The 10,384-nt window shown below is 38.5% G+C and overlaps 2 protein-coding genes across 2 annotated transcripts in view; one reads left to right on the top strand and one right to left on the bottom strand.

Moving 5' to 3' along the window:
* The window catches only part of nudt1 (nudix (nucleoside diphosphate linked moiety X)-type motif 1), a 5,768-nt gene extending 703 nt beyond the window's left edge, over positions 1 to 5,065 (bottom strand). Inside the window, exons 1-3 of the mRNA XM_005726029.1 lie at positions 4,811 to 5,065; positions 4,544 to 4,700; positions 1,969 to 2,114 (exon numbers count right to left, since the gene is read on the bottom strand). Of these exons, the coding sequence (XP_005726086.1) occupies positions 1,969 to 2,114; positions 4,544 to 4,695 (298 nt within the window). The 5' untranslated portion in view covers positions 4,696 to 4,700; positions 4,811 to 5,065. The remainder of the gene's footprint in view (positions 1 to 1,968; positions 2,115 to 4,543; positions 4,701 to 4,810) is intronic.
* A 1,164-nt stretch (positions 5,066 to 6,229) lies between these two features.
* mrm2 (mitochondrial rRNA methyltransferase 2) lies at positions 6,230 to 7,744 on the top strand. The gene is made up of 2 exons (XM_005726028.1): positions 6,230 to 6,583; positions 7,304 to 7,744. Exons 1-2 carry the CDS (start codon positions 6,295 to 6,297, stop codon positions 7,732 to 7,734), a joined length of 720 nt encoding a protein of 239 aa, XP_005726085.1. The 5' UTR covers positions 6,230 to 6,294; the 3' UTR covers positions 7,735 to 7,744.
* Positions 7,745 to 10,384: the final 2,640 nt, after the last annotated feature.

Raw genomic sequence — 10,384 nt, 5'->3', positions numbered from 1 at the left:
CCACATTTCAGTTAAGCTTTTTTCCCTCTACTTATCACTTCACCTCCTGACTGTTTGACTTCTTTTACCCTCCAGACTCTTTGGTTCACTGCTAATGCCTGAACGCTCGAGGAGCTGAGGTTTGCCGAGCGCCTCCAGACTTCACCTTGCTGACCTTGGCTAAATTGCCTGGAAAGACATCCTTGCAAGTTCTTCCTGCTAAGGGCATCAACTCTTCTTTGTTTATTTACAATCTTTACCACTGAGAGCACAATTATAGATTTTTCTTTCCACTTCACAAATATACTACACACGCTCCTACTTCTGTGTATCTCACACGAAACAGTCAAATGGTCAAACAAAATCCAACACAGGATACGACTGGTTTAGACAATTGCAGACCCGTTTCCAGACTTCTACTAATTTCTAAAATAACTCACAAAACTACTGCTTACCAGCTTTTTCAGCTGGTTGAGGGACATTGTACTTAAAAAAAAAAAAAGTATACCAGTGACCAGACCAAACCGATTAACATATTATTGATCTGGTATTTCTGGCACTGCTCTCAAATTTAATACTAGTTATTTGACAGAGACTTCAAAATTCTAATAACTTTGTCTTTATCTTCTCTTTTCCCATGTGACATCTCTCAAAGCTCCACCCTTGTACCATTTCTGCTTTCATTACATATTTCATGTTTTAGAGATCTCATATTTCTTACTGCTGCTCATCTGATAATATGTAGCTATACTTTCCTATTACACCTATCAACCAGTTTTCACTATCATTACCGACTGAGTGTCTTTAAGTATCTCAAAACTGAGGCCCATGTGTTCAGGCCTGACAGCTTCTTTAAGGAGATCGGTCATTAGCCCTGCAACATCAAATAATCTGTGAGGAGTTTTGCAGTTATTTTGACCAGCATTTGAATTTTGAACCTCAGCTCTCTAGCCTCATGTACTCATTTCTTTCAAATAAGAAACATCACTAAAATCAAACCTTTATTGTAATCTTCTGCTTTGAACACACACTCCAATCTTCTGTCTGCTGTAAGTTATTGTACCTTACCTTTGATTTGCACTACTCGGTCCTCCCTAGAGTAGTGCAAATCAAAAACCACAAAGTGCTTGCACATCACGCCTATTCCTATTCTTGCTATCATAAACCTTGCATGGAACTCAAAAGCCATGAAACCCCCCCAGTGTAGCTGCACTATAACAGATTGGCATAGAAGAGTGGGCCAACATTTCAAAAAAACCTAATGTCAGAGCCTGACTCTAGTTATTAGAAGAATTTGGCTTCAATTGCTTTGCTCAGACTGCTTGTTTCACTTTAAATTTTGCTGGAAAAATATAAAACTAGAAGAGCCTGCAAAACAAAGCCCCCTGAAGATGTCAGGAGGAGGTCAAATGCTTTTCACAGACTTCACAGAACTCTTAACTATGAACATCTGCTCCAGTACTGCACTGGCTATATTATGGCTTAGCTATATTATAGTTTTCCTTGCTACTTAACATTTCTACTCAACTCCATTTAAAAAGCTTCTTTCGGCTGCTCACTTATTATTAAGGGGTCACCAAAGTGGATGGATTTGCATATTCAACAAATTTGATTTTATAAAACCTTTAAAATATTATTTTCAATAAGAAATGTGACAGATATGAAAAACGAACTGTTGATATAAGTTTGGGTCAAACATCACTTTAACAGTAAGTTACAAAAAATGGTTTATATCACGTTATTAGGACTCAATTATATTTATTATAAATATATTGAAATATAAAATATTTTCGTGCCAAACTGTTAGGCACTGTGCAACAAACAATCTTTGCATATCCTCTCATAGGACACCATTATCTGAAACGTATAGGCAACAGTGAACTAAAATTCACCACCCCAAGCTCTCTGCTTCCTCTCATTTCAACCACTTTCAAACTATGATACCACTGGATTTCTTCATTTTTCAGTGTGGTGCAGCGGATGTGATACCATCGGATTCTGTCGGTTCTCCATTATATGTGTCGGCTCTGAAAACATGGACATCAAGTAGCTGCGTTTCTCCCACAAATTCAAATTTGATATTTCCGATCTTGTCGAGTGCATCCACCGTGAGACCACTTTCTTCTTCCAGCTCTCTGAAAGGAAAAAACATCAAATAAATGATTAATTACGTGGGTCTTAAAAATAAGCTCACCGTAGACGTCACACGGGCACTAAAAGCAACTAAAAATGGCAAAGTAATGATATCGGTGGTTCTAGGACACAATCTGTTTGTGGCATTTGCTTTACCCTCTACACAAAACATTTTAAGATTATTAAAAAAAATTAGTATGAGAGTGAAAGGTCTGGATAGGAGCTTGTGGGCTGAACATTGAGATCGGGGTCAAAGTGTTGTTGCAAACTGCAGAGGGTAGTAAAATCTGCCAAAATAGCATGTTCAGGTTGACTGAATGTCAAATTTGTAGTACTTTTATTCTCTCCCATCTTTATTTAAAAAGTAACTAACCATGAACTTACCATTAATACACTAATATGTGACGTGCTTTCTAATAAAAATGTGTCGTCAGAGAAGAAATTAATATAAGAGCTTTGTCGCTTTCTATGAAGGTGTGGCAGGGCGTGGTCTGCGGTGCCGCTGCAGAGGAGGCGGACGCACCTGAGCGGCATCCGCAATCACGCCTCGCCGGCATAAAGAGTCTGTACTGGGTCCTGTCAGTTCCTGTTTTGGTGATGTGCTTGGCTGGTGGCTGGAAAGCTGCAGCCGTGTGTGTCATCATTCATTTACAGAATGTTAAATCTTGGTAAAGGTACACTTGATACATATCTTACTCATCACAAGAGCTTCAGAGATAAGAACTGTTAGGGGCAGGGATGACGACTTTTAAAAGACTGAAAAAAAATTCAGATTTTCTGGAACGATGCAGTAGCTCTTTTTGTTTTATTTTCAGGGGATTCATCCCAATCATAAAAAAAACCAACAACTGCAAAAATGATGCATTAGCAGCATCCAAGAAAACACTCCACATTAAAAGCTGCTGGTAGATGCCAGCAGCAAGTGAATTTTAACGTTCCTTTCACAGAATATTATACATTACACTCAACATATTTACAGACACTAATTTATATGATTAGGACTATTAATTACAAACTGCAGTTTTCCTCTTTTTCTTTTTCTTTAATCAATCACACTTTTTAAAAGAAGCTCTTTTGTCTAGCAATATTCTCAGTCACAGCACGTTATCTAAGGGTCCTCATTTTAGCTTTTTAGTCCCCAGTACTCAAGCCAAACACAACCTTAAGTTTCCTTCACTAAAAGAAATGTTTTGATTGGTGTTGGCCTATTCACTGACCAGGACTTATTAAATGGAAGGAGTGAAGCTAGGATTGAGAAGTGGGTTAAGATGATTTTCAGTATTGCCCTTACCTGACCATTACATGAAGAACTAAGTGTTTCTAACTCAGTCTTGTTACCCATTGCATCCAAATATCCTAAACACAAAGCTGGTCTCACTACTTGTTTAAGGAAAAACGGCTTGAGAACTCGCCCGATAGCTTTTTGGGGGTTTCCTTCCTTTGCTTTGAAGCAAATTTCCTGCAGATGATTGATCACAGATTGTCCAGACTTCACATTAATGTGTTTCCCCCCACACACTTAGAGTACTCAAAACATATCAAACTCCCTCTTTTTCAGTCGTTTTCTTAATCCTTGCACAACATTGGTACTTTGCTGTTGCATACAAACACAGACAGAGTTTCGTCTTAAAATCCCAAACCCAGTGTTATGTTTTGTCATATGTTTTTAATGGTTCATGTTAAAGCTGTAAGTGTATTGATACCCTGGCAGGTATCAAAGTGGATATTGATGTGATAATATGGACTGTGAAACTGATTAAACTAGATTTAGAACTACTTTAGATAAAACCACAAGGGCTATAAAAATTACACCTGTAAAACCCTAAAAGATGCTTTGTGTTTGCAGAAATTTGTGCCCCCCCCCAAAAAAAACCCAACTAGAAAAACAAACAAACAAAAAAACATAGTTGCACATCCAAACATGCTGTGGTGGGGATTCAAGAAAATAGTTTGAGATGATTTAAGCTTTGGGATGAAGCATATTACCCTGATGGAAGGAGCCATTAGAACATGAGCACACCGTGGTGCATAAATGGATGGACATGGTCATCAACAATATTCAGGTAGGCTGGTAGCATTTAGATGATGTTCAGCTGGTACTAAGGTGCCCTAAGTGTGCCAAAAAAATATCCCCCACACATTAAACCAATACTGCCCTGATACAAGGCAGAATTGATCCATGCTTTCCTGTAGTTTACAACAAATTCTGACCCCATGATCTGAGTGTCACAGTCAAAATTGAGACTCAGACCATTTGACATTTTTCCAGTCTTCTATTGTCCAATTTTGGTCCCCATGAGAATCGTAGCTTCCCAATTAGTTTCGTCACACTTAAGACCACTTCATTTCAAAATCATTTAAATCGTGAGTCTATTTTTATTATAATTATTATTTTTTTAATATAAAAAATGTCGAACGCAACTAAACTTGCCTCCTAGCAGCGTCCTCAATGGTTTCTCCAGGCTGAACTTTGCCCCCAAACCCGTTCCACTTTCCAGCACCAAAGCCCCTCTTCTTCATACCCAGTAGCACTCTGCCCGGCTGGACAACGAGCACAAGGGTCAGCAGCTTGGAGCTCAACATCTCGCCTGAGTGTGGAGGTAAAGAAATCTGATGTTAAACTAACGCAATGTATCTCCACTGTGCTGCACAGTAAGCGTAATCAGCTGCACACTCCGCTGTGTGCTAACATGGTTACCTGCTAAGTAAAACTGTGCTAGCGTTTTGAAAAAAAGGAAATTTTTCTCAGCGGTGGCCGAAAGAAAAAAGACGAAAAACTGCTTATAAAAACAGTATACTTTGAGTTCAACAACTCCCGCGTGCAGCTGCAGATCGGTTGTCACGTGATGTGCTGATACGTAAGAGCGTGGATGAGTACGATTGACGTAAACTCAGCTCACCGGGTCCATCGCTTTCTTGCTAGATCGGTTAACCGTGGTTACCATGAAATGTGTTCGACTAGAAACTGCAGCTGGTTAATGCTGCAGTTACAGCACGTGTTATCTCACGATAACCCAACAACAAATGGAGGTTATCAGTAATTTATTGCTTGATTATTTTTATTTTGTTAATATAACAAAAACTGCTTCTAAAAGCTTTGTTATGTCTCTGATGGTTCTCAGTCATCCAGGCCTTAGAAGCTTATTTACTTGCTTTCATTTCTTATTATTACTAATAGTCTATAGACTATTAGTAATAATAAGAAAAGCAATAATACTTAAATGCACTTTAGTCATGCCTTACAAAAAAAGATTCCATCCGAAATCTGTAAAATTTAAGGTTCAGTTTACCATTCAAAAACTGAAGAACATTTTCCAATCTAAAATTGCAACAAATCATCTTTGTGGCCCATATTATTATTACAAGTTTATAGAGAAACCCAACCGGATAAACAACTGAATAAACAAAGGAAAATGGATGAATGGCTGGACTATAGAGAATCTGGAGAACTATCTGCATGTAAAGATCATTACTGACAGTCTCCCGGCCCTCAAATGAATCTACATTTAACAGCATACAACATTCCATAATGTGAAATCACTGCAGGGGAAATGAAGAAATGCCACTTCGTCTCCTGTACTTGGATGTCATGGTACTTGCCTCAGCTGGTAGCTCCATATGTTTTGATTTGGTAAAGTTTTACATCAGATGCTCTTCCTGACAGAACCCCCAAAGAGAGTGGAATCGAATTGGTGACCTTGGTGAGCCAATGTGTTATTCGCCAATCAAACTCTCCAAAGCGTTTTGGAAAGCATTTGTGCTTTACATATGCTGCAATCTATTCCATTAGGGGAGGCCTCGTCTGTCTTTGACAGTGTCACACCTTCTGCACATATTACAGCACTGTAATAAGAGTCTGGATGCTGAACTGGCTTAATATAGCCTGCCTGTCTTCTCACACATTAAAAGATTTTGTACACAGTAAAAAAATAAATAAAGAAATGTGACCTAGGATTTCTCAGTATTGTATAAACTTAAAACAAATGGAAAAATAAATTAGGCACATTAGCTTCAATCTGTCCCAGATAGGAACACTTGTTGTGTACATGTTTTGTAGTAAGGGGACGTATATAGGCACGCACCTAACGATTTTGCCCTTAACCAATGAGGAGGGGGGGCTCGTGTATTTCGACGCAAGCGCAGTTCAGCATGTGGTACACGTGACTGCGCACTGTAATAACAATGTGGATGTTTTCCTTGCAGAGGAGATATCTGCACTCCTCGTTGTGTTTGATGAAGAAACTGAAGGGTAAGACGCCAGCGGAGCAGCGCTGGCTCCGACGGCAGCTTAAAGACCCGTATGTCAAAGCTTCCCAGGTCCAAAACTTTCGATGCAGGAGCGCCTTCAAACTTCTGGAGATAGATGACAAGTTCAGGCTCTTACAGCCTGGATACACTGTGGTGGACTGCGGAGCTGCTCCTGGAGCCTGGAGCCAGGTGGCAGTCCAGAGGGTCAATTCAGATGTGACAGGTGAGAGGACAGGTGTCTAATCACACAGGTTTGTGGGAGGGGCGCCATGATATGATTGTTACAACGTTTAACCTAGAGTTTGTGCTTTTGCTAAGACTGTATGTCAGGGACGACATTGAGCCCAACCTTACAATATTTTGTCCGATTTTTCCCTATTGCGTAGGGCTTCTGTAGTTTTCCAAGCGTAAAGTATTGTGGCTTCCTAATAAGATTATATAGGCATCATAAAATGTCATATTGATTGATTTTGTTTTTAAATATCTGCAGTGTGGTTTGAATATTAGCATTCAGAAACCAAAGCTGGTCTTAATATCCATCATGTCGGCGTTTATTCCTAGTGATGCAGATTGATGGGAAGAGTCTGCACTACATTTACCACACAAACAAAAAGCAGTGCTCTGCAAAAAACAGAAGCAGATGTGATAGACTGTGATGTATTACCAAGCTGAAAGTTATTGAAGCCTATGGCAGATGCATTAATAAAAGCAGAAAATTCACAAAAGAAACGTGTATTGATGATAATATAGAACATGTGCTATTATAATTTGATATACTTCTGTGTTATTATAATTATCAAATGAGTTGTCTTGCTTCTCTAGTTGATCGTGCAAGGAAATAGCCTGGCTTTTATATCCAGACTTGTCTTTCTTGTAGCTCAGCCTTAAATAACAGAAAAAATAAGCTTGTAAATTAAAGTCACTATCTTTCCTATTACCTTAGATCCAGAGTTGCCTCGTGGTATGGTTGTTGGCATTGATTTGCTGAACATACCGCCTCTGGATGGTGCTCACTTCCTGTCCAGTTGCGATGTCACAGACCCTGCCACACATGCCAAGCTGTTGGAGCTTCTTCCCCACGGCAAGGCTCATGTCATCCTGAGCGACATGGCACCCAATGCCAGCGGTTTCAGAGAGATGGACCACGAGAAACTCATCACAATGTGTTTGTCTTTGATAGACTTGGCTGAGAAAATTTTACAGCCCCAGGGTTCTCTTCTTTGTAAATACTGGGACGGGATCCTTGCTCATAAACTGCAGGAAACGCTCTCAAGTGTGTTCAGTAGTGTTCGGACTTTAAAGCCAGATTCCAGCAGAAAAGACTCAGCTGAACGATATTTCCTTGCTAGAATGTACAGAAGGCCAATAAAATGATGTTTAATTATGTGTGCTCCGTTCAGTCTGAGCATGACGAAGGGGCTCTCTTAGTGGCTGTCATCAAAAGATGGCACTGTTGAGGCATCGGTAAGGCTGACTGCTCCAGGCACAGAAGCAAACACATTAAACACTGTGATGCTGGCTTTTAAGCCCTGCAAACTTAACACAGCAGCAGTGAATCAGTAATATGTAAACCTATGCAAGAATCAGTTTGATATTCCTCAAGAGCCCAATGCAGTGCTTCTCTGAAGTTATTGTTTGCCCCAAGTGTTTGTTCTACACACTCAGACTGGTATTTGTTACAGAAAGTCATCTACCAGTGGTGCTTATGCTAATAATTTGCACTGCCAGCCATGTAGAAATATGTAATAATTCTCTCACTGAGAGCTCACAGAGAGGGAAAACTAATACATAAGAGTCAAACACAGTATGACTAACTGGAAGTGGGATGCTACTCAAGTGTTATTGGGTTCTGACAGTGAAAACATGTCCATTTCCTGTGAAAATGTGATAAGCACAGTCATTTCAGTTTTTCTTTTTTTTTTCTTTCATATTTTCACAGATCTCCTTTAAATCACTGAGGTGAACACTTTCATTTGTTTTTATTTTTTAGTACAACTGGTCATGAAATAAAAGCACATTTTGTAGTCGTATAGTGTCACAGTCTTGTCCTGACTTGAAGCGCCATTCACCAGAGCCAGATGCATATACGATATCTTTATCTTCTCTTCCCGTCTTAGTGCATTCGTTTTCATGTACAAGCAACTATCATTTTTGGAGGGCATTTTATGCTTTTAGTCCAGTGACAGAAATAGATTGGGAATGACTTGCCACAAAGGTCTCCAGCTGGACACGTACTTGGGATGTTGCTTTACCCTTTGGCCAAAAGGGCTCTGTCATGTACAAATGAGTGAATAACAATGAAATGCAACCATGCGCAGAGGTTCAAAGGAGAAGGAGTTATTTCAGGCACCCCTGGTTCTAAAAGGAAAAATCTCCATTCATTTTATAAACAGAGATGCAATTTGCTGAATACTTCTACAGCTCGTATGTCTTTCATGGTTAAATAAATCAGTATAAAAGATTAACATCTGTGTTTGCAAACATTTGGTTCTTAGGTCAAGCCAGACGATAGCTTGATCTCAAGTAAAATAAGTATTTTTCTTTTGAATTCTGATTAATTTGTGGGTGGATTTTGTAACAAGTCTACCATAAAAATAAAGTTCTTTAAATTTGCTTTTAAAGGTATAGTAATCCTTAGTACTGCAGTCAAAGCGAATCCAGTTTCTAGAGAGATAAACAGCCTAAAGAGGCTCTCTTATGGTTTTGGGTAGAAATGTTTGGAAGTTAGTAATTTACAACAGTTGAGTAATGAGGTCAAAGATGCATAACATTTAGAGGATGTGCATGTTGCTTTTTAGATTTTAAATTTGTGCAAAAATGTTGAGCCACCTCATATTTCCTAATGTTTTGCTAGAAAAATCTCAAATGGGGGCAATGATTTATTTTTTTCCTGATTTATTTTTTTTAATTTATTTTTTCCTGGTGTGTCTGGTCAAGTTCTTTTCTACTTTGGCATACCTCAGTCTTTTCTCCCTATTTTCCTTTCTTAAGAAGGAATTCACATCAGTCACCCTTCCACCAAGACCATTTGTGATGAAGATTCAGCGAACAGTAGATGGATTAAATGAAGGACCATGTGCAATCTGCTGTAGTTTGCTTTTTAGGCCTGACACTTCTTTTGTCCTCTACTTGTCCAGTTTCCAATTTTTTTTTAAAAGAACATAACACACACCCTGCCAAGATGTGACATTTTTAGCTAATAGTTTTTTGGGAATCGCCTTGATGGTCAGAAAATAGTATTTTTTTTTCAAACTGTTTTATCTTTGGCAAGAAATGGGAACCAATTATGTTTTGTTGACAGGTTGTTGGTAACAAATTACCCAAAGATACATTTTCAAATGGATTATTTGCTTACTGTTATGTGTATGCACAACACTGGTTCGTCCACTGATTTTGGTTTCTTTGGTGCTTAAATGATTTATAGGTCAGTGCTTTGGCTTAACAAACAAACAAAACAAGACAAAAGAAACCTGGTGAGGTGCAAAGACGGGACTGAGAATGAGTGAAGAAACCAGCCAATGTCCAAAGAAAGAAAACTAAAAGGCCTTAAAGACCTTCAGAAAGAAAGAAGAACTAATGCAGAAACAAAACTACTTCAATGAAAACACACAAAAAAAGAATAGCTTCCCTGGAGGAAAAAAAAGAAAGAGGCGTGGCTCAAGTCTGAATGTAATTTTACTGAATATGAATATTCTGTTAAATTTCATTTTTGCCTTTTTCCCCCAAATGTGTTTAATGCTGAATGTATATCTGAATATATCTATGTCACAAACGGTAACTGAAAATATTTTATTCCTTATGAAAATACAATATAATAAATGACTCACAAGCTGTTCTTGTTTTGAAATCAGTTTAGTCCTAAATTGTTTTTTTTTTCAAAGTCTGATCCTGCCATAAAAAGAAAATTAAAATCCTAATCGAGCTCAAATTTGCATTTATGCAGCAAAGAAAGAGATTGCTCACATGAATAAATTAATATGGCTGCTATCTGGCCTCTCTGTCTCAGGAGTGATGAGTAATACAG

Source organism: Pundamilia nyererei, unplaced genomic scaffold (genome assembly GCF_000239375.1).
Source record: "Pundamilia nyererei isolate P.nyererei 1_Seehausen unplaced genomic scaffold, PunNye1.0 scaffold00018, whole genome shotgun sequence".
NCBI classification, from domain to species: Eukaryota; Metazoa; Chordata; class Actinopteri; order Cichliformes; family Cichlidae; genus Pundamilia; species Pundamilia nyererei.
The sequence above is the reverse complement of the archived record's forward strand: the minus strand, read 5'-3'. Positions and strand labels throughout refer to the sequence as shown.

Excerpts from the sequence above, each read along its gene's own strand:
- mrm2 (XM_005726028.1), top strand. The coding sequence starts at position 6,295 with ATGTGGATGTTTTCCTTGCAGAGGAGATATCTGCACTCCTCGTTGTGT. Across the intron at positions 6,584-7,303 it reads GGTCAATTCAGATGTGACAG|ATCCAGAGTTGCCTCGTGGT; the intron begins GTGAGAGGACAG and ends CTATTACCTTAG.